This window comes from Jaculus jaculus, chromosome 16 (assembly GCF_020740685.1).
Source record: "Jaculus jaculus isolate mJacJac1 chromosome 16, mJacJac1.mat.Y.cur, whole genome shotgun sequence".
Lineage (NCBI taxonomy): Eukaryota > Metazoa > Chordata > Mammalia > Rodentia > Dipodidae > Jaculus > Jaculus jaculus.
The window spans coordinates 16,164,777-16,189,275 of record NC_059117.1 but is presented as its reverse complement, the minus strand read 5'-3'; the positions used below and the strand labels follow the sequence as shown (position 1 = coordinate 16,189,275).

Here is a 24,499-nt window from a genome sequence, read left to right as displayed (position 1 = left end):
GGGCTGCCTCTCACACTTTACCATAGGAAACTAATTCCATTTTGGGCGGGATTTATTTTGTGAGGTAGATACACAGCCAATTTGTATAACATCAGTCTTTTAAAATTTTTTTTAATTTTTAAATCATTTTTATTGATAACGTCTATACATATAAACAATAACATGCTCATAGTCACCGCAATCCTTCCTCCCTCTTCCTCCCCCTCCCCCCATGAATCCCCTCTCCACTGAATCCCCTTTTCTTCCCAACTAGTCTCTCTTCTATTTTACTTTTTCAGATTAACTTTTAAAATAGATGTTTAAAATAAAGTTGTATTTTCAGAGCCCCTCACCACATCCCAATTCTGCTGGGGGTCTTCTTTGGTGAGGTTATTTATTGATACTGTGAGGACCAAGTGGGTCAGTCAGTCTGGGGGTTGGCTAACAACAGCGTCGCAGGCTGTTCCCACCCACCCTAAGGCCCTTACAACCTTTCCGCTCCCTGTTCCCACCATGTGTCCTAAGCCTTGGTGGGCAACATAGAGATCTGATGTAGCATTCCTTTCTCTCTAGCCTCTGCATCTCTGCTTTGATGAGTTTGGAGTGACCACAGCGCCTGTCGCCACCTCCCTGGAGCTAACTTATTTTCAAGCTAGAAGAGAGAGCACTATTTGTGTCACTGCTTCCTTTGTAATGACTTCTGGGCCCAGGCAGATGAGGTGGAGGTGACCCATCTCATGGTAGATACTTGGCTATTTTTGATGGGTTGATGTATCCTGGTTCTCCCTAGTATTCTTTACTGCCCCCCTCCCCCAGTGTGCTCTGCAGTCAGATGCTTCTTGAGCTGTTCAGAGTCAGGATCTTTTTTTCATGCATGTGGAATCGCAGCATGAGGTTCTCCAGCACTAACTGCATCTGATCCCTGGAAGAAGGTCTGGAATGTCTAGGAATAGCATTGATTTCATCTGTTTATTTGTTTTGCTGTTTTTGATATTTTGAGACAAAGTCTCACTGTGTATTCTAGGCTGGCCTGGAACTCAGGATTCTCTTGCCTTGGCTATCTAGGGGTGATGTGTTTCAGACAGGTGACAAAATAGTTGCTGTGGTCACTTTGTAGGAGGGACTGAGCAGTAGTTCTTGAGCCTTTACATTAACAGTGGGACAGCTTGCGATGAGCCAGAGGTGGAGAGCTCTAAAATTCTTTATGTATTCCAAGTAAGCCCAGATCTTATTTTCAGTTCTTCAAATGAATATTGTCATTTTAAAATTTCTTTTTCTCTCACATTTTCTAATATAACTAATCAATAGTTAATGTTAAGACATGGGCAACATATTTTTGTCAGATCAAAGAGTACTATTAAAAATACAAGAAAAACCAAGTAAACCATTATGTATAAACTCAAGTTGGCATCAGCTAGTGTTGATTTTTTTTCTGTGAAAATTAAGGAGGAATCAAATACAATATTCCTCTCAACTACTTTTTATAATAATCTCAGAAGTACTTTATAAATTTTTTAAATGATGTGTTAAAAATCCCCCACAGTTTATGTGTTATGGCTAAATTCTAGAGGTAAAGACAGAGGTAAGGGAGCCTATGAGAAGCAAGAGTGAAAAGATGGTGTCATTGTTACTTGTGCTGCTGTAACAGAATAGCAGAGACTATAAAGAACATTACCTGGCTTATGCTTTTGTAGGCTGCGGAGTCCAAACTCTGAGGGTCCTTTCTGTGAACTTCTTTTCATTGCAATTCAGGACGGAAGGTGTGAGGACAGGACAGCGTGTGTGTGAGAGAACAAGAAACTCATTTTGTAGTTTGAAGCAAGTGTTTTTCATTTTTGTTGTTTATTGGAGAGACAGAGAGAAGGGAAGGAGAGGGAGAAGGAAAGAGAGGGGGAGAGAATAGGCACCCCAGGGCTCCCTGTCAATGCAGGTGAGCTCCAGATGCAGGTACCACTTTGCTCATCAACCGTCAGACTTTGTAGGCAGTGTCTTTAGCTGCTGAGCCGTCTTCCCCAGTCCATTGTCCTTTTTATTTTCTTTCTCCAAGCTCTTTTATAATCACCATTGACCCATCAGTGAAGGTGGAGATTAACTTTGCAACACATTCAAGCTATAGCAGATTGGGAGGGAAAGAATATGAATGGCTAGGGTGATGGAGAAAGGGCGATTTTGCAGGACACTGTGTTGTTTCTACCTAAGACTGGGCGGGGGGGGGGGGCGGGGGGGAGAGAGAGAGAGAGAGGGAGGGAGAGAGGGAGGGAGGGAGGGAGGGAGGGAGGGAGGGAGAGAGAGGGAGAGGAAGAGAGAGAGAGAGAGATACTTGGGTAGGAGTGTGTGTGAAGGAAGCCAGGATGGATGGATGTATGGAAAGATGGTCAGGGTTAGTCCTAAGGTCAATGTCAGCTCCAAGGGTAGAGAAGACAGAGGGTAAGAAAAGAGAAGGGAGCACATTTTTCTTTAAGGCTTCTGGGGTTTCTCTAATCACCTCTACCCTGCTTGTCTGACCTGGCTCCCCTAGCTCATCCGTTGACTTTATCTACCCAGAAGCCCAGCCCCTCCTTCTGCCGCATGTGCCACACTGCTGGATATGAGGGACATGGCATCTGGAGTGGATTTCAGATCCGTACTCAGAATAAGAGATCATGTCATTAGGTCCCCTTGATGACTAATACAATATTGCTAAGGTCTATTCCCTTGTTATAATGAATCCTAACACTGGCAATATGTCTATAAATAATGTTCAGCACATTTTAATTGAGGCTTTTTATATAGTCATTTTGTTAATGGTATGTGAAGGCTGAGTGAAGTCACAGTGTCATTTGTCCAGACTGAAAATTCTAAGTGTGTCTCATGTTTTCTTCCTTCTCATAGTGACTTAAAGGGAGTGATCGTCACTCTTAGTGATGATGGCCGCTTGCAGTGCTCCTACCTGGGGACAGACCCTTCTCTGTTCCAAGCTCCGAAAGTTGAGTCTAGAGAACTGAACTATGATGAGCTTGATGTAGAAATGAAGGAACTTCAGAAAATCATCAGAGATGTCAAGTCACAAGGTATCTCACTTACAGTTTGTTTTTTTAATTATTTTGGTGTTCACTGTGAACTTCAGGGCAGCGTGTGGATCGATGCTGTTGTCACATACTCGCCGTCCTCTCCATGGGGCTTCCCGGAAGCACATTGCGAAAGGGGGGCTCTTTGCCTCTCAGGGTCTTTGTGTTTAATTCGTGTGTTGTTGCCTCTGAATACTAGTTGTGTTTAAGACCACACTTTTGTTCATGGGCTTGAGGACTGCTCTGTAATAGGCCCCTTTCTTGGTAGTGACTTTAGGCTTTGAGAAGAGCATTAAAGCTATAGCAGTCATTTATTAGCTTGTAATACCCTGAGCATGGTTTAGCTGCTTCCTTTAAAAGAAACCAAAGTAGTGCATGGGTTACCCCTTTGTTACTGAAAAATGTGGTGATTTGCAGCTCAGCTGATATAATTTATGTTTGGAGTTAATTAGCCATCTAATTGGAGTATAGTTTGTGCTGTGCTGCTTTCTGATGACTCAGAGACTGATGATATTTTCAGTTCCTGAGTTTTGAATAACTCAATATTATCTTACTTTGGGATTCACAAGGGTGTAATTTTATTGTAAATTAAAAGGAGAAACCAAACACCAGTCCTGCACTTTGAGTTGGACATATGAAAAACATTACTCTAAGTTCCCTTTTCAGGGTCAGGTAAAAGTATTTTTTTTTAATCAGAAAAAATATGGACTATTTTCACATAAAACAAACGTTAAAAAAAAAAAGCAGAAACAGACCATCCAGCCAAAATCACAGAGCCAATCTTAATCTTGACCTCTTCACTTCACTTGGGCTATGAATTTTTGAGTCTACATTACTAGGACCCTAGTCCTCTGGTTTTCAGAAGGTGAGATTATATATTCAATGTCAGTATGAAAGTGAGCTCGTTATGTGTTTCTTCACATATTCTTCTGGAAACTTTTGAGAGTGAACCAGTAAGAGTCAAGTCCTTAAAGTAAAGCACCTTCAGTTACTTAAAAACAAACATTGTCAGGCTGGAGAGATGGTGTTGTGGTTGAGGCACTTGCCTGTGAAGGCTAAGGATAAGGTTCAATTCCCCAGGACCCATGTAAGCCAGATGCACAAAGTGATGCATGCTTCTGGAGTTGATCTGCAATGGCTGAAGGTCCTGGCATGCCTGCTTTCTCTCACTCTATCTGCCCCTTTCTCTCTCTAAAAAACAAATGAATGAAATAAAAAAATTAAAAAAACACACAAACATTGGGCTGGAGAGATGGCTTAGCAGTTAAGGCATTTGCCTGTGAAGCCTAAGGATCCAGGTTTGATTTCCCAGTACCCACTTAAGCCAGATGCACAAGGAGGCACATATGTCTGGAGTTTGTTTGCAGTGGCTAGAGACCCTGGTGTGTGTCCTCTCTCTCTCTCTCTCTCTTTCTCTCTGTCTCTCATTCTCTCTCTGTCTCACCCTCAAATAAATAAAATAAGTATTTAAAAAACCCCAACACTGTCAGCATTTCCATGTCAAGTAGAAAATAGGTAACAATTGGAACCATCATACAACAATGCACATGTTTGTTTTTTTTTAAACTTTTTGTGATCAGTATTATGGGTGTTAATGGAATTGTGGGTCTTTGCCATTTAAAAATATAACGGGCTGGAAAGATGGCTTAGCAGTTAAAGCTTTTGCCTGAGAAGCCTAAGGACCCAAGTTCAATTCTCTGGGTCCCACATAAGCCAGATGCAGAAGGTGGTGCATGTGTCTAGAGTTCATTTACAGAGGCTAGAGACCCATTCTGTCTTTCTCTTTCTCTCTCCCTCTCTCTGTATCTCAAATAAAAATAAATTAAAAGAAGTAAAAAAAAATGTAACTGGGAAAGTGTCATATATGTTTTCTTGAGTTTACTCCACATGTGGTTTTTACTGCAAAGTTTGTACCTTGAGATTTTGCCCTTTCCTTTAGCAGTGTGCTAATGGTAGTTTGAGTAACATTAATTACATATGAAATATTTTGGCAAATCCCTACTGCTGAAAGCCTTAGTAAGAAGATTCAGGCTACTATATTTGCCACTGCTTTGATACTTCTGTGTATTTTCTAATTAAGGTAGGGACATACCCATAGGCTAGAATTCAAAGTTTCTTTTCCTTTTTGTTGTTTTTGAGGTAGGGTCTCACTTGAGCTCAGGCTGACTTGGAATTCACTGTGTTGTCTCAGGGTGGCCTCGAACTCTGGGCAGTCCCTGCTCCTGAGTGCTGGGATTAAGGGTATACACAATCACACGTGGCCACTTTTGATATTGTTATGAGAGAGAGAGAATGAATGAATGAATTGGTGTGCCAGGGCCTTCAGCCACTGCCCTCAAACTCCAGACGTGCGCACTACCGTGTGCATACGTGCGACCTTGAGTGCTTGTGTCACCTTGTGTGTCTTGGCTTAAGTGGGATCTGGGGAGTCGAACATGAGTCAGGCTTTGCAGGCAAGCAAGCGCCTTAAGCACTAAGCCATCTCTCTGGCCCTCAAAGTTCATTTTTTACATAATCTCAAATTTTGGTGGTTGTTTGAAGTTCTCAGGCCCCTTAATGGTACCATTGTTTGGTTTTATTCCTCAAAAAGAAATAAAAGGAAACTTTTAAAAAAGAGAATCTTTTAAAACATTTTATTTCTAGATATAGAAGTAAGTTTATTGTTCTGATCCCTTATAAAACTTTGGTATTTCTGTTTATTAAAATATCTGTAATTATAGGAAAGTACCAAATTATTTCATTATAGATTATGAAAAGTCAAAACTTATAACATTTGGGTGACCTCATAATTCATTTTAATAGCAGTTGTTTTCATCTCAGTGGCTTTAACTTGAAAAAAAATAGTTCTGTCTTGTGGGTTATGTTGCACACTTAAAGATTTAAAAAATCTTTTAAAAGAAGGATTATAGTATAATGGAAATCCAGCTTAAAGAGTACATTTTGTTGTACACATGGAGTATATTATCTGCTGCAATGCAGGCATTTTTGAAGTTGGCTTTTATGTGTGTCCGTTACATGAAGAATGTAGCATACAGGCCTGAAGTTCCAATAATCATTTCTACATTGATTCTAAGGCTTCTCTGATTCTATTCACTGGTGACTCCTTCTCTGGTGGGTCCTGCTAAGCGTTTTCATTGTCAGAACTCAACAATATTTTCCAGCAGGAACTTTCAGAATTGGAGTTTCCATTTGACTCAGACAACTCATCACATTCTTTACCTAGGATGATCACAGAGCCCTGGGTGCAGCTTCAGAGAGGCCCTTAGAGGTGCACCTCAGGAAGGAGGAGAACAAGAGAGCCCTAGTGGTCCCTCAGGAAAGGAGAGCAGACAACTACGGGTAGCTAAGTGAGTTTGCACCCATTTGAAATATCTAGGATGCGTAAGTTCAGGCTACCACTGAGTACTAGAACAATAGAACTTGGTAATTTGTTCCTGTAGGGCTGTTTTACTGCATATAACAGAATACTTAATGTGGCAGCTTAAAGAAAAAGTTTTATTTCTATCTAATTAAAAAAAAAAAGTCCCAGTGATGGGCAGTTCAGGGTTTGGTGCCAGTGTCGCAGCCATCGGGTTCGGATTCCTTGTATGCCCGGGTCTTCGTGGGTCCAGGATGGCGTGTGGAACCCCGCCTCCCGCAGATCTGCAGCTGAGATAGCTCCTGTCACCTCTCACCAGCCATCCCAAGCTGCAGACTGGCTGCCGGCTGGGAAATCGTGTTTCTGAGTATTTTGCTGCTGAGCATAAAGCTGCACTTTTAGTGGAGAATTGTAAGATTTAATTATTAATTATTTATTTAATTTAATTATTAACTGTCCAGTGAGCAGTCTTGCATTCTCACTAGGGTCAAAATGTCCTGTGCAGATTTGGCAGTGTTGGTGGGAATGCCTGGTGGCAGTTGGAGAGAGTTTCTCTTCCAGGACATCTGATTCACTGACACTGTCCCAGTGCTGTCTCTGTTTCTAGTCACCCATCCTCAGTGTGTGGGGATGTTTTCTCTTGAGATCCTGGGTGACTTTACTGGCTCCAGGCTTTAGATGCAGATAGGATTCCAGGGAAGCATAGAGTGATCTCTAGAAGTATATGCCAGCATTTCCCAGCCCCAGCCTTCTCGCCTCATGCTCTTTTGGAAATAAGTAAAGGAATGGAATCACTGTGATTAGCCTTGACCCTCGATTCCAGGCAGTAAGAATGGATAGTAGACAGGCAATGAACTATCTGAAATAAGGACTTGTGTGCATATGTATTTATTAGTGAAGATGTGTTATTTAGGCACTTATGTTTAAATATACATATGTAAATACATATAGGTATAATATAAACATGCCTAAAAATAATTGATATTTTCTGTTTTCTTAGGTTCAACTTGTTTATCATGTTTCATTATAAAAATATAAAAATTTAAGCCGGGTGTGGTGGTGCACGCCTTTAATCCCAGCACTCGAGAGGCAGAGGTAGGAGGATCGCTGTGAGTCCGAGGCTACTTTGAGACTCCATAGTGAATTCCTGGTCAGCCTGAGCTAGAGTGAGACCCTATCTGGAAAAACCAAAAAAAAAAAAAAAAAAAAATTAAAATACTAGCATGCACTTGTTAGTCCAGTTTTTATTGTAACAAAGTACATGAATTTTGGTATTTTTTTTTTTTTAAAAAGGTTCATTAGTCTAGGTTCAAGAATGTGGCATCAGGACTGAGGACTGGCTTGCTTCTAGTAAATTTCTTTGTGACAGATGACGTCACAGTGGCGGAAGTAGGGTGAGAGGGCGTAGATGCATGACAAGATAAGAAGCCACAGTAAAGAAACAGCCTTTTCATAAAACTCTCTTGTTAGGTAAAATCTGGTAACAGGGAAACTATATTAATTACTTCGGAGAGCAGTGCCCTCAGTGCCTAAAGGACTTTTTTTTTTTTTTTTTTTTTTTTTTTATTTCCTCGAGGTAGGGTCTTACTCTAGCCCAGGCTGACCTGTAATTAACTATGTAGTCTCAGGGTGCCCTTGAACTCACAGCATTCCTCCCACCTCTGTCTCCTAAGTGCTGGGGTTAAAGCTCTGCCCTACCATACCTGGCTAGAGTTTTGATATGTTTTATAGGCAAACCTTTAAATATAAACTATGTGCAGCAGGCTTTGCTGGATGATTAAATATCTTCTTTTTCTTTTTTACATTCCAGGTGTTTGGCCCATGACTGAGAGAGAAGAAGACTTGAGAATCTCTGCTGTAGTTTCTCCTAACCTTGACTCAGTATCTGTAGGTACATTTATTTGCTTTAAATTGGGATAACATATATTGATTTAAATTCTAGCCTCCCAATAGAAACTTCACGGATGATAAGAAACTTTCAGCTTTGTTACTTTCTAGATAAAAACATTTATGTTTTTCTTAGTGTCATCCATGACCTTCTTGGGCTGTATTTGTGTTTAAAAAAGAAGTTGGGGGGGGGGGGCTAGAGAAGATGGCTTAGCAGTTTAGGTGCTTGCCTGCAAAGCCAAAGGACCCCGGTTTGATTCCCCAGGTCCCACATAAGCCAGATGCACAAAGGGTGCAGGCATCTGGAGTTTGTTTGCAGTGGCTGGAGGCCCTGGCGTGCCCATTCTGTTTTTTTTTTTTTCTCTATCTCTCAATGAATAAATAAAATATATTAAAAAAAATGAAATGAGGGGTTGGGGGAGCTGGCTCAGTTGGTAAAGCTGCTTGAGCCTGAGGACCTGAGAGCAGATCCCCAGCTCCCATGTAAATGCTGACATGGAAGTCTATGCCTGTCAGCCCACGGCCCAGGTGGTGGAGACCAGAGGATTCCCAGGCCAAGCTGGCTAGCTGGACTGTGCAAGTGGGAGAGCTCTGGGTCCAGTGAGATAGCCTGTCTCAATAAATAAGGTGGAGCCTAAATGAGGACAATGCCTCGTTTCCACCTCTGCTCTCCACACATGTGCGTGTGAACTTACTCTGCAATGTGCCCATGCACATACTCATGCATGCTCACATGCACACCTCACACGCATGCACACCACACACGCATGCACACCACACATGCATGTATACCACACACATGTGCACAGCACACACACGCGTACCACACACACCTGCACACCACACATGCTACAAGTGAAAGCAAGTAGGAGGGATGAGGAGCAGTAGATTCTTGCCCTTGTTCTGATGCTGCTTTTTTTATTTTGTTTATTTTTATATGAGAGAGAGAAAAAAAGAGAGAGAGAGAAACCAAGAATTGGCATGCCAGGGCCTCCAGCTGTTGCAATCGAAGTCCAGATGCATGCATCACCTTGCACGCCTGCCAGGCCTCACACATACGTCACCTTGTGCTCCTGGCTTACGTGGGATCTGGAGAGTCAAACATGGGTCCTTAGGCTTCACAAGCAGGCACCTTAACCTCTAAGCCATCTCTCCAGCCTGCTTTTTATTTTTAAACTGTCTCAGTATCATGATATTGAGACAGTTCTGATCCATGGCAAAAATCTGTTGCCCATGAGAGTTTTTGGAAATTTGGTGAACTAATATTTGTAAATAGCCTAGGTGATTTACAGTCTTTGTTATCAGTGGCTGCATGCAGGGGGTGATGAAGACAGTGGGGCAGAGGAGTTTCTGTGTATGTACAGTTGGTTCTGGAATCCTCTCCCTCTGCTCGGATCCACTGGATTGAACTATAGGGCGATGCCATCATTCAAGTACACTTTCCTTTTCCCAACATCAAAGCCAGCATCTCCAATCTCCCGGTACTTTTTTAATTCATGGCTATATCCTCAGGGCTTGCTGTAGAATGAGTGCTTAATAGCTTTTTTTTTTTTTTTTTTTTAAATTTTTGGATAAATAAAGTGGAGAATCAGGAAGGATAAAAGGGGCTATTTTTGGTTATATCACTACATGTCCCTTTATGCTTCTGAAAATATTTGTTTGAGCATTATCTTTGTCTCATTCTGAGGCATATACAATACCTATTAAATTTCTGTGTCTCTCTCAAGAATGGATAAATGTCATGATTGAATGTTCTCATTACTGAGTTTAGTTCATGTCATCATGTAATACTACCTGGAAATGTCTTTCATATTTAGTATTAGGTCATAATATAATAAGTAGTTGTCATCATTAATCTTAGTATAACTAGCCAATCCAAAATGTGATAAGAATCATGTTATCATTGCTATACTGTGGTAAATTGAATGCACTCTCAAAAGCCAGGATCACACGTGAAGCTTTTAGCCAGCTCAGTCACCTCAGGAGGCATGGCTTCAAACGTTTGCCATTCAGTGCATACCATTTCTCAGCCTAACTGCAGGATGCCATCTGAGTGGAGCATTTCCGCTTACTTGACAAATGTACACACATTTTCTTCTTGTGGAAAGGGTCCACTTTTCCTTTGGGCAGCTTATATAATTTTCTAGGTTCTCTTAAACACAGGCTGTTCGGAATGAGGAATTTCCTTTCAGTTCTTGGGGATCTTTTTGGTCTTTGTGGGACAACACCTGACACGGTAGTGTTATATTGTAATATACTTTCCCTATTGGTAACTTTCAGTGTTGTTCCTCTTAAGTAGGTGTTGTTTTTTTTTTTTCCTGCTTCATTTTATCTGTCTTACTGTATGTTTCCTTCTTAAGAGATCTCTTACGAATATCATATTCGTTTCACTGGACAACATTAGCCTAACAGTTTATCTAGCTATGGTGCTGTAATGTCTTCTTATAGCCACTTCTCCTTGGCTACAATTTTGTGTTCCTAAAGGATTACATTATTGAATTATTTAGTTGTTTAGGCATGGATTAGAAAGAGCAGGAAATGGAAGATGATGATTCCTTCTAGACCTGTGAGTAGCTAAGTATGAAATATTTTCTGGATTTTAGGTAGCATAGTTCTGTACCAATGAAGCAGAATTAATTTTTATCTCAAATCTTTATTATGAAAGTACAAATCCCTAAAACAGAAATATAATTTCTATAGAGTAGACTCTTTTGTAGAGAAGACAAGCCTTATTATCCCATATTTTTGACTGTAAGCATTTCAAGGAACATGTGCAGTGAGTCTGTTTTACTCATTAGATACAGATATGATTTAATTGTTACATGGGAATTCATATTGTAGATTGTTAGAGAATGGTTTATACTTTGGTCTTCATTTGCCATAAAGTGAGCATTTCTTTCTCATTGTACCAAATTACAAGGAAATATTTACCTTATTCTGTAAACTGTGAGTTCTTTGAGAGGTAATATCAGGTAACCCAAACTGATACTGAAAGAGTACCAAATGATGTAGTTTATGAAGTACACTGGTAAAAAAAAGTACACTTCTATTTTTACTTTCCAGGTGTGTGACCACTCAATATGTCATTACTGACATGACTTAGGCACAAGTTACTAATCTGAGTAAAGAATGCTTACCACATAATGGTGTCACATAACGTTTATCTGGGAGTTACAAGAAGAGACTATTCCATATAATACAGAGAACAAGTTGCCAGGAGTTACACTTTGAACATTTAAGCAGAATGGTTTGATATGATATGTGATTCCTTCTTTCCTTTCTGATAGTTTTGATGGTTTTTGAATGTTACCTTATGACCTCGCATGTGAAGTCACAAAATCTTGTTTAGCCTGTCGTTAGAGAGACCTACCCTTAGTAGTTAGTTCCATATTTGATGGCAGGGAGTATCTATTATACCCAATATATTCACTCATTGCTCATAATACTGAAATTATTTTTTTTCTATTTTCTTTTCCCAATTCTGTATTTACAGCAAGCCACTAATGCTGAAGTTGGAAATGATTTTGTCCCTTCCATCACAGTGAAGGTATTGTATCTGGTTTTAGATTGTAGTGTGGAGACAATATTACATATTTCATCCTATCTGTCACTTTTGTTACACTATAAGTAGCATATACAAATGTAAAATAAATGCTTAAAATTTGTGAGCTTTCTTCACTTTTGGGTAATGAATAGAACACCTTTGTTCTTACCTGTATAGAAATATGTGTACAATATGAAAAGTGTTACAATTTCCCATACCTTTATTTAAGAACATAACATGACCCAGGCTCTTTATTTTTCCTTGAAATAAAATTGTTATTTTTCAGTCTGGTTCAAAGGGTTTTATCATCAGGGCAGGCACTAGACTGTACCGTCATTCACAGTAGATTGTGAAAGGATATTGGGAGGCCCATGAATGTAGTGAAATCATTCTTTTATTTATAATTATTTAAGTGTTTGAAAAGAATTCACAGCCATTTTCTTCTGTAATATTAGCTTTAACTTTTTATATTTTAAATTTATAGCAAGAAAATACTAAACGGAGAATCCATAACCAAAGTAGTGACAAACTGGTAGTCCTGGAAAACCAGAATGTGAAGGATACAGTGTTGGCTGCGTTTTCGCCTTGTAGAATATCAGAACTAGGATCCAAATGTAGACACTTCTTAAGGCATTCAACGTGTGGTAATCAGTCAGCACATTATTAAGCTAAAATATTTATCATGCCTAGACCTTGGAAGCTAGGAGAAGTTGTGGATCTTGGCTATCCACTTAATCAAAACTTGGACAGGGCTTCATATTTTCTCAGATTATAGGTTGCTATCCTTGGAGGCACTTGACAGGGCACTAGGCTTTACCAATTGTGTTCCCATGCCCTGGTCCTAGCGGGTGGCCCGTGTGGAGAGGTTTGGTTGAAGTTGATGGGAGCCCAGTCTTATAACTGTTTCCTAAGCTAATTGTTTTGGATTATTGCCACTGGAAACAAGGGTGGTCTTTCCCCAATTTTCCTCACGATGCAATCCCAGGTTCTATCTCATTAATACCCTGAGTCTGGAAAGGCATTAGTGGCAAGAAATCAAACACTTGAGAAAAAAAAAATAGCTGTGAGGTTCCAGCAGTGATCTATATATTTGCGCAGGAAATCTGTTTTGTATTAATGATGCTGCTTGGATGTATTCCTGTAATAATTAATGAGCACACTGTGGGTTGTAAAAAGAAGTCTTAAATCAGATAACATTGTTTACCCTCTCCCTCCAATCAGGAAGGAATGGCTGCTGTAAGGAAGATCACCTTTCCTTCTCCCGCACACAATTTGTAGACCTCATGTGGAAAAGTCACTTTACAGTGGTAACATGACTAGTAGAAAATTCTCCTCCCTTACCTGTGTTTGAGAATATCACAACTCTTTTTTTCTCATTGCCAGTATAAAAACACAAGACAGAATGTAACATACAAGGGAGGCACAACATTGGCTGGACTTTTACAGTAGACACAATGATTTCTCAACCCTGTCTGACAGTTTCTATACAAATTCTACTATAAATCTTTCCTTATGGCCTTTTATAACAACAGCAGCCAAGATATATAACCATGCAAGTTTCCATCATAATAAATCCTGTTAATTGAGAAAAATTTTCCATCCGTTCCAAATGAATGAAGATGTGACTACCTCGAGTATGTGTGCATGACGTGTGACCATCTATTCTAGGCAACAAGCAGAGTGGTTGTTCTTACCTGAGTGTGTGCGTGCGTGTATGTGTGTGTGTGTAATTTCCTAAGGATTATATTTTATTTTGTTAGAATCAGAAAATAGTATGGAAAATTCTCATATTAACATTTTGAATTTTCTCTTTAATATTCTATAATTATCTTCCTCTTAAAATATGAGGTTTAGAACTTAGCCAAGTCTTTAATTTTCTTTTTGGCTCAAAAACAACTATTCTTTGTTACTATAGTTATTTTTGATACATCTTTTTGATTTATGTCTTGAAAGTGTAGCCCATTGTTGTGATTCAACGACTCTGTGCATGGGAGCTGTCATGATTGTTGTCTAATCCAAATGCATGCCCATCTAGTAACAATGAAAATTGTGTTATTGCTGTTTGTTTAAGTAGACATCATTATGACCGGCAGAGTCAGGATGTCTGCTCCGTCACAGTTTAATGCTGTTTTAAGGAGTTTTTATTTTCGCTTTTAAAACTGTGTTCACGAGCTGCTCCTGGGCATAGCTCTGAGCACTTTTATCACCTACTGGCTCAGTGGCCTTGGACATGTTATTTACCTTCTTGGAACCTTTATTTCCAGACTGGAAATCAGGACCACTTTTATTTATAAAGTTATTTTGTTATGTAGCTATTGTTGGTTAAAAGCATGGCCTCAGAATTTTGGCAAACAGCAGTTAAATTGTAGTTCTTCCACTTCGATTTTGGTTTTCTCTTCCTATAGGATAGTATATGATGGTGTTTATTTTAATCTTCACACTGTTGTGAAGATTAGTGAGATAATGTGCACAAATTGTTATGGTTGCTAATATTAATTTTACATTATATATATATGGACTAGCTTTATGCTACTGTTGCTAGAACCATCGTTAATTGTGTTCTGTTAGCTTAGAAGATGGCCTGTTTGACAGAAGGCCATGTGTGCCTCTTGCAGTTTTTCTTGCCATAATTCCTGTCAGGGGTATTATGTTGTTTATTGTGTCTAGAATCATTGACAAAGTTTTGTATGCTAATTTCCTTTGTACTAACAGGGTGTCTGAGTAAAACTCCAAGGATTCATTGTTCATTTGCTGTGTTCATCATATATATTTACATCTATAATTCTCTCTTAAAATTTTTATTTTGAAGGCCATTTTTGTTTAGTATGTGTTAATTTGTATTGAGTACTCACATCACTTAAAATTAATATAGGACATATACTGACTTTAATTATGTGCATGTAACTTTTAGCAGGGAAATTTTAATATTCTTGTACATTTTATTAACACATACACATAACTAAGGAATTTGGTGATGTATGTCTTTTACTCAAGAGAAAATGCAAAGCCATAGCTCTTAAAAATAAAGCTGTGTTGGCATGATGATAATTAATAACCGTATGTGTTGCCATCACATAATAGAATCTAGTAACTGGACTGAACTGCTCTCTAGTGAAGGGGGCACCTGGAAGAGTCACTTACTTTATTTTTATTTTTTTCACTTTTTGGTTTTCTGAGGCAAGGTTTCACTCTTATCTCAGGCTGACCTGGAGTCCACTATGTAGTCTCAGGGTGGCTTTGATCTCATGGTGATCTTCCTACCTCTTCTTCCCAAGTGCTGGGATTGAAGGTGTGCGCCACCACACCCGGCATTGGAAGAGCTACTTTCAAGCAACCTGTGACTCCTGGTTGTAAGGACCATGTGGAGAGATTTAAACGGTACTCGAGCCTTCCCCCAGGGGTGCTGACGCAGTTGAGGTAGCTGGGCTCTTCCTGGACTTCTGACTGCACCGTCCGCTTTCCACACCGGCCGTGTGTGATGAAGTCATCCAACTGTATTCAAAGAAGCTGGGATTTTTATGATTAGTTATGTTATATATTTTTATGAGAAGCCATTGAGAAAAATGTAGTGCTTTGATATGTATGTAAACTAGTTCAGATCTACCTAAAGGGAGAAAATGTAAGAGAAGAATTATATTGTGTAAAAAGAAAAATATTGATGCTAGATAAGATAAGTAATGTGTAGTACATATATCTGTAAGTTACATGCACAGCAAGCAGGAGCACATTTATCCCCTGGTGCAGCTGTTCTGTATCACTGAGAGGGCCATCTATCCTCTGGTAGGACATTAAAAAAATTAGTACTTATTCATTTACTTAAGAGAGTGAGACATATGGGATGAAGAGATGGCTTAGTGGTGAAGGCACTTGCCCGCAAAGCCAAAGGACTGAGGCTTGATTCCCCAGTACCCATGTTAAGCTAGTTCCACAAGGTGGCATATGTGTCTGGGGCTCATTCACAGTGGCTAGAGACGCTGGTGCATCTATTCTTTCTCTCTCAAATAAAAAAAAATAAAAAAAAATATATATATATATTCATACATACATACATACACACACACAGAAAGAGAGAGAGAGAAAGAGAAACAAAGAGAATGAGTATGAATGCACCAGGGTCTCCTGCTACTGTAAGTGAACTGCAGATGCATGTGCCACTTTGTGCATCTGGCTTTACCAGGCTACTGGGCACTCAAACCCAGGCTGTCAGATTTTGCAAGTAAGCGCCTTTGACTGCTGAGCCGTCTCCCTGATAGAAAAGTTTTTACTGGCTTCACTGAAACTGTCATTGTGCAGCTATTCAACTCATGCACATCAAGGATTTTTTGAATCTTTACAGAATTGGGTGACCATGCCACAATCTAACTTTACAACATTTGGGAGTTGGAGGGATGGCTTAGTAGTTGGGGCATTTGCCTGCAAAGCCAAAGGACCCAGGTTTGATTCCCCAGTACCCACGCTGGCCAAGTGCGCAGGGTAGCATATGCATCTGGAGTTTGTTTGCAGTGACTGGAGACCCTGGAGTGCCCATTCTCTGTCTCTCTCTCCCTCTTCCTGTCAAATAAATAAATAGAAATAAAATATTAAAAAGAGAACAATTTGTACCCCTTAAAAATGCCATACGTATTGTCCATTCTATCTTTCTGCTACTTTGGAGCAACTGCTCACTACTGTCTTTGAGGATGTGTCTGTTCTGTCATTTCATATGAATAGGGTGTTTAAATACGTGGTTCTGAGTCATTTCTCTCCGTCTGCATATCAGCGTCTCGGGGTTATCTTTGTTCTAGCAGGTGTGAGGGCTTCATTTTCCATGCTGGTGGTGTTTGTTGTATCGATAGACCACGTCTGGATATCCGTGTGTCATGGTGGACATGGGTCAAGTTTACTGTGACCATTTGTTCAAGTTATCATGTTTCTTGGCATGAAATTGTGCGGTAGTGTGGGAAATTTCTCTAACTTTTAAAGACATTGCCGAGTAGCCACACCATTTCCTTTTTCACTTGCCTTCTATAGACTCTAGTTGCTTCGTACCCTGACAGTATGTCACTGTGGGTTTGGTTTGTATTTCCTTAGTAATTAATGATACTTTGTATGCACACATTGCTTATCTTTTTAAGTTATTTGGAGAAAACAAATTCTGTTCCTCCCTGCCTCGATTCTGCTGGGTAAAGTGTTCCCATGTGGCATTGTTACATGTTCTGGCTTGCTTCTACCTATTTTCTTTTTTAGCCAAATTTCCTAACTATTTGCCAGTGATTTTAAATGGTTGTGATTGTTTATCAGTCTTGACAAGGTGTAACTTTATTCCACCGATAATCTCTGTCATCAGCTCACGCTGCAGAATCGAGTGGTGTTGCACAAAGCCAAATTATCCATCTATGTACAACCACCGTTAGCGCTGACTTGTGATCAGTTTACCTTCGACTTCATAGGTAAGCTTTGGGTTTTGTTATGAATCTTACCATGGTGTGAGACTTAAAAAACAATTTTAGTGTGCCATTTCATGACTGCGTTTCCTACTTCTGTAGGGAGACTGAAATCTCCCGAGTCCGCAATTGTGTGGTTTGACTTACACTTTCCCTTCCAGTGTCATATATGGACATTATGTGCATAAATTTGTTTAGGATTGTAGCTTTCTAAGTACGCGAGTTAGTTGAACTTATTATTGAACTTAAGCACTGTAATTTGGAGTCTTTCCCCCTTGCCCCTGTGGTGCTAGGGATTGAACCCAGGGCTTCATGGGTACAAGGTCAGCACACTATAGATTGAGCTGCACCCCAGGCCTGGAAGGGTTTTTTTAAAATTTTGTTTTAGAGAGAGCAAGAGTGCTATCTCACGAGAGAGAGAGAGAGAGAGAGAGAGAATTGGCATGCTAGGGCCTCAGCCATTGCAATCGAACTTGAGATGCTTGTGCCACCTAGTGGGTATGTGTGACTTTGTGCTTGCCTCACCTTTGTGTGTCTGGCTTACGTGGGATCTGGAGAGTCAAACATGGGTCCTTAGGCTTTGCAGGCAAGTGCCTTAACTGCTAAGCCACCTGTCCAGTCTTGGAAGGTCTTCTTTATTGTTGTTTCTCAAGTTACCATATTTATTGAATCAGTAACATCTGAACCATAAATATTGGGACTGCAGTTTGGCCTGAGATAGAGTCCTAATTTCTGCCCTTCAAGGTGCATAATTTGGATCAACCTACTTTTTTAGTCACTATGAGCTTGCTATTTTAATTGGTAAGTAGAAGACAATAATATTGTTACTATAGGGTTCTTTTAATGATCTAATTATAAAATCAATCTATAATAATATACAATGTCTTAAATGTTAACTTTTAAGAGATTCCTTTGTATAGAATCTTACTTGCAACCAAGTTGCCGTTGGTATGTTAAACTGATCTTCAAATTACCTTCTGAGTACTTTTCTTTAGCAAAGCCTTCATTCTCTTATTCATGCCGCTCTATAACCACATCTTTATTGAATCCTTGGCAGCTAGTAGGAACCCAGTAAATATTCCTGGCATGGATAAGTGAATGATCAAGTAAAGTACCCTTACAGGAAATGTTCAACCAGTGGATTTCAGCTTCTTTAATTTTTTTTTATAAGTACTCCACTTGATCCTTCTAAACCTAATTCTGAAGAGTTAATTTACCCAGTTAAAAAATCTGATGGCTTTGTAGTACAGGTGGGAGGCTGAACGTGCTGACATCGAAGGGCACGTGTAGTCTGCAAGGCTGTGGCTGTCGTGTTCCTGTCTAATTGCCCTCTGAAATTTCCCCGTGCTGGCTTCATTCCAGCCATGATAAAGTACTATTTTGCTCCTAAATTCTCTGGTTGATTTGTGCTGGATCCTCCCGTAAAGAGGACAGTACTGTGGGGCAGCTCTGGTCTCTGATGGTAGCTGTGCAATCCTCGGCCTTCTTAGCTCTTTGCTCTGGCTTTCCTACACCTCAAGAAATGGAGAAGATAATTGGTGTCCCTTGTAATGTTGCTATGAAGGTTCTGTCAGTGACTCTTTGTGAAGTGACAGTACTTGCCATGTAACAAGTGCTTAAGATTTTTTCTTTTTTAAATGTAACTTTTGATAAGAACAATAGCCCCCATTGTGTAAGCTCTGTTCCTTTTGTATTACTTACAGAACCAGAGGTGACGAACACTGCAGTGGTTTCTGTTTATCTGGCAAGAAGTTACACCGCATCTGAACTAGAAGGAAATGCTGTTGTTTCTTACTTCAGACCGACAGGTAAAGCGCCCAGTGGTGTACAACCTTACAAGCCCGTCGTTCCTTTAGATTCTACCTGCATGAGGCGATGGTGTTCAAGATGGGACACCATCTTGTAAAGCAAGAAAGTAAAGAAGTTTCATTCCTCCTGTTACATAAAGTTATATGTTCTAATTAGTTTTATGAATAAGTATTTAATGATAAGTCTCTTTAGCTAATTTCTGTACATAATGATTGTCCATTTTCAGTTAATAGCAAATCTGATAATGTGTTTTTTATTTCAAGGCAGAGTTTCAGTGTAGCCCAGGCTGACCTGGAACTCATTCTGTATTCCCAGGCTGGCCTCGAACTCACAGCAATCCTCCTACCTCTGCCTCCCAAGTGCTGGGATTAGAGGCATGTACCACAACACCTGGCCACTTTTGAGTTTTGTGTTTTTTTTTTTTTTTTTTTTAACACACATTTATTTATTTGTGAGGACAGAGATTGGAGGGAGAGAGAAGGGAACCTGGGGGAAAGTGAGAGAGTGAGTGAGTGAGCACAGGCTTACCAGGGCTTCTTGCCACTACAAATAAATTCTAGATACATGCATCTTTTTGTGCCTCTGGCTTAACATAGGTACTAGGGAATTGAAACTGGGCCAGCAGGCTTTGTAAGCAAGTACCTTTAACCTTAACCATGGAGTCATCTCTCTAGCCCCACTTTGAGTTTTGAAATAAAGAAGCAAGAACTATTTGGCTAATCTCTCTAGTTAGCTTATCATTACATTAGTATCTCAGTAGCCATTAGTACACCTTGCTTGTTACATTGTTGAATATGCAGAATAGAGATCGCTGATGCTTTAGTTTATATAAGTTACTCATTGTCAAGGAAAATAAAAAAATTAAAATAGAGTAATGGCAAACAAAAGTAGACACTGTACTTAAAGACATTATAAATGCTGTAAACTTTGTGAGCTTATAGTTCCACATATCTTTTTTGGCTATTGTGCCTTCCTTACCAATAGATTTTAAAATATTTTAAGTTATTTTTAAAGTAGAAAGCTCAGAAGTTAATTGATTGAAACAAGATTAGGAATTAATGTAAAAACATACATAAAATAAAAGATTTCTAAGACAAACTTGTAAACCCAAATGGCATTACTCCTTAGTAGTAATTATTATTCTTTAAAAATATTTATTTATTTATATATTTGAGGGAGAGAGAGAAAGAGAGAGGAAGATAGCGAGAAAGAGAATGGGTGTGTCAGGGCCTCCAGCTATTGCGAATGAACTCCAGATGCATGTACCACCTTGTGCAACAGGCTTACATGGGTCCTGGGGAATCAAACTGGGGTCTTTTGACTTTGCAGGCAAGTGCCTTAACTGTTGAGCTATCTCTCCAACCAACTAAAATTATTTTAAGGAAAAGTATTTGGAAATATTAACTCTATATTTTGACCTTTTACTCAGTTTTTTCACTTAATATTATTCTTTTCATTTACATATTGAATATTTTTTTTGTTATACTTACACCAGAATAACCCACTTTTATGGGCTTTTGAGAAAGAATGTAAATCTATTGTCAGATTTCATTTACTTAGACTACACTTTCAATTATGAATATTTGTGTTTGCTTGGAGGAAATATGTAATAATCTTGAAAATGGAAGTGATATTTTAAGAAGCTATGTGTCAAGTTTGCACTGCGACTTTACCACAGACACTTAGTTGCATTCTTTCTCTCCCACTTGCCTTTGCATTGCTTCCGATGGACAGATCGAAATCCTGATGGTAAGTGGAAAGATAATTCAGACAAAATGAATTTCCAAACTAAAATTTGATTGATAAATTGAATGAACATTATATAACTCATGAACACTGTATATAGCATGTTTGAACTCAGCAGACTTCCTTAGGAAGATATGATGCTTGATCTTGCTACGGGGGCCATGCAGGGACACCTGCTTCTACAGAGTTATTCCAGTCATGAGAAAGAATGAAGTTAGGAATGAGAACTGCATGTTATGACATCATCAAAGATGTCCTTGACAGTGTTTCACCGGAAGTCATTATTTATTACCTGCATGTTCTATTACTTTATTTTACTAAAATAAAGAATAAGGGGAAAAGGTGTCTGTCATGGAATTTTAAATTTCTGCCTGCTCAAATGGACTTACACGTCTGTCTGATAAGCATGCTACATACTCTGTGCACCTGTTTCTCAGCCTGTGTGGGATGGGCAGGGGCAGACTGGCCACCTTGGACTTGCTGGGATCAGTGGCATGCGTTCTATGAGTTCCATTAAGTTTGTTTTGTAGGTTTGAGGTCTTTGAGGTGATGGTCAGTTACTTGTTCTGAATTATGCAATGTCAGCAGGCACCTCAGTATCTTACTGTGATTACTTCCTCTTGGATATGAAGACTGAATATATTGTTAAATCTTTATTAATGATGTTTTATTAAGAAAAATTTGGAGTACAGTGCTTTTACAAAGACAGCAGTACTCAGTCATACAATCTCAGCAATGCTAAGCGTAACAAGCAATGATGGCGTCGTCATGGTGTGTGAGGGAGGACGTGTCTATATGAGAAATGTCTTAAGAGAAATAAACACTTAGCTAGCTTGATAAGACAAAGTTTACTTGCCAAATTAAAATTGAGGTGATCCAAAGCTGTTGTTAATAGTGGAAGCTTATATTGTAATCCTCAAGATTGCCTGTAACTGGTAAAATTTTAGATTAAATTTTATAAAATACTATATTATTATCTAAGTGGTTAAGCTTAAAAGAATCAGTAAGTGTTACTACTGAAAGATACTTCCCCTCTTTCGTTGTAAATTCAGTTCAAAGCATAATGAAAAAAAAAATCACAACAAACCGGGCGTGGTGGCAAACGCCTTTAATCCCAGCACTCAGGAGGCAGAGGTAGGAGGATCGCTGTGAGTTCGAGGCCACCCTGAGACTCCATAGTGAATTCCAGGTCAGCCTGGACCAGAGTGAGATCCTACCTTGAAAAACAAAAAACAAACAAACAACAACAAAAAAATCACAACATAAGAAATTTTAGTTCACTGCAAAGTTGGCTTGATTGATTTCTTCTCAAATGGTCTAAAATTAAAATTCTCATGAAACTTTAGGGTTCAGACTTCGAGTATTCAGCAGTACCTAGTTGTCAATCCAACAAAACCCACAATGTGTTTCCACTCACGTCGTCCTCACACACACTTTTCTGTGTCAGAGATTGCTCTGTTTTATTGTTGTGCTCTGTTCAGGCTGGATGGGTGGTGGAGAGGCAGTTCTGCCCAACATATCCGGAAGGAGGAGGCGACTCAAGTTCAGTTGCCCTGCAAGAGTTAGTCTCCATTCCTTACGCATTGAAGGTGCATGACGTGGGCAGCGTAAAACACGCCTGCAGCTGCAGCATCGTGCGCAGCCAGACGTAACAGGAAGGAGGCAAGGACATCCTGTCTACCAGACATTGCTACTGCTTTGGGGTTCTTTGAGTTCAGCAAGAAATTGTACTAGCAGGCCAATGGAAAGAGTCCTGAGGTTTTTCACAGAAGTATAATATACAGATGTAGTTAATCCTGTGTGTTCCGGTGTGTGTGTGTGTGTGCACGTGTGATGTGTGTGTGTTCTTTTTTTTCTTTTTAAAGCCCATTTTGGATTCCTGTTTGAAAGGAATAGGGCTTCTGGCTATGCCAAGTATAATTAGAATCGTCCTCCTGAAAAAGTGTGTCAGGAGTGGCTTTGATTGGACTTTCTCCCCGAGTAATTAATCACACTGCAGTCGTCCTACTGTCCTTTTCCTTCAGGTCAGCAGAGGGGAGGCAAGGAAGGAGGTGAATATATTTGTTAAACTCAGTGTCCTTCAGAACAAAGTCAGATCAGCATCTGAATCAAATGAGGGATTTAATTTTCTTTTTTCCCAGCTTAACTCTCAGAGTTGAATAAGCCAGATAGGGAAGCTTTCTGCCAAGGACATGATGGAAATTCCAATGCTTGTGGGTGGAGTTAGGTTCAATTAGGCTGTTTCAACCAAGTTGAAAGCTGTGACGTGAGCAACCTTGAAAAAGTATTTTTATTTTTTGTTGTTTTTGAGGCAGGGTCTCCTATAGCTCATGATGTTCTCAAACTTGCTATGTAGTCAAGGATGACCTTGAACTCTTCATCCTCCTGCCTTAACCTCCCAAGTGCTGGGGTTGCCATGTGTGGCATCAAGTCTTTATTTTAAATCCATGTAAGTCTTTCCTACACACACACACACACACACACACACACACACACACACACCCCTACCCCTTGCTGAGTCTTTGGTTTCGGGCTCTCTGAATTGATGACAACCTGAAGAGCAATAGTGGAAAGCCAGGTGTATATTTGAGGTTTCTCAAGAAAGTGTACATTTCAGCATAAATGTGCATCCTGTCTCATGTGAGGCCCTGAGCTCAGAGCCCGCTTATTAATGCCTGTGGGCATGGCGACCTTTGGTAATCCCAGCACTTGGGCAGTGGAGACAAGGGGCTCCTAGGGCAAGCTGGCTTGCTAGACTAGGTGAGTCAGCGAGCCCTGGATTCAAATGAGAACCCACCTCAGTAAATAAGTGAAGAGTTATGGAGGAATATATCCAACGTCCATGTCTGATTTCCACATGCACTTGAAGACACATGTGCATACACATACACAAGCACCACATGCATATGAACACACACACATGTTTTCACATAATACACACTTACACACTGACCTCACAGACCATTGCCTTAGTGTGTGATGTTCTCGTAACTGACCTCATGAGTGTAACCTGAGTTATAAAGTATTCCCTTCTTGGTGTTTGCAGCTCATTTATTCCCATGTCTGAATATATAGGCACCTCCCCAGTTTCTTTGGCTCTGGTGCTTAGAGATCGAGGGTTACAGTCTCCAGATGTGTATGCTCAGGAATAAGAAGCTACTGTTGTTCATCATTCTTGTTTTTTTTTTTTTCTTGGTTTTTCGAGGTAGGGTCTCGCTCTAGCCCAGGCTGACCTGGAATTCACTATGGAGTCTCAGGGTGGCCTTGAACTCACAGTGATCCTCCTATCTCTGCCTCCCAAGTGCTGGGATTAAAGGTGTGTGTTGTTTTTTTTTTAGAAGAAAGTTTGTTGCCAATTTTTATTTGAACATTAGCTTTGAATGTGTTTGAATGTCTATAGAAGCTGCATTGCTTCCCTTTGTGAATAAATAGAACTGTTAGAAGTAGATCATTTTTTGTAATACTCACTTAAATAGATGCAAGCAAGTTTTCATTTTCTTGTTCTTTCCAAACAGTATATGTTAATTGAAGTTGTAACTTTTTTATTGTGGTAAAATCATATCCAATGTATACATAATCTTTTATTTGGTTTTTCAAGGTAGGATCTTGCTGTAGCCCAGTCTGACCTGGAATTCACTATGTAGTCTCAGGCTGTCCTTGAACTCACTGTGATCCTCCTATCTCAACCTCCCAAGTGTTGGGATTA

General features: G+C 39.7%; 1 protein-coding gene across 5 annotated transcripts in view; it reads left to right on the top strand.

The window, feature by feature from the left end:
• Window positions 1-24,499, top strand: part of Bbs9 (Bardet-Biedl syndrome 9) — a 370,311-nt gene that overhangs the window by 106,046 nt on the left and 239,766 nt on the right. For 4 of the 5 annotated variants that reach the window (XM_045135892.1, XM_045135896.1, XM_045135895.1 and 1 more), the window contains 6 exons: window positions 2,851-3,029; window positions 8,195-8,271; window positions 11,765-11,818; window positions 17,142-17,244; window positions 18,942-19,046; window positions 20,782-20,796. In XM_045135892.1, the coding sequence (XP_044991827.1) occupies window positions 2,851-3,029; window positions 8,195-8,271; window positions 11,765-11,818; window positions 17,142-17,244; window positions 18,942-19,046; window positions 20,782-20,796 (533 nt within the window). The remainder of the gene's footprint in view (window positions 1-2,850; window positions 3,030-8,194; window positions 8,272-11,764; window positions 11,819-17,141; window positions 17,245-18,941; window positions 19,047-20,781; window positions 20,797-24,499) is intronic. The other variant, XM_045135893.1, reaches the window with a different exon arrangement.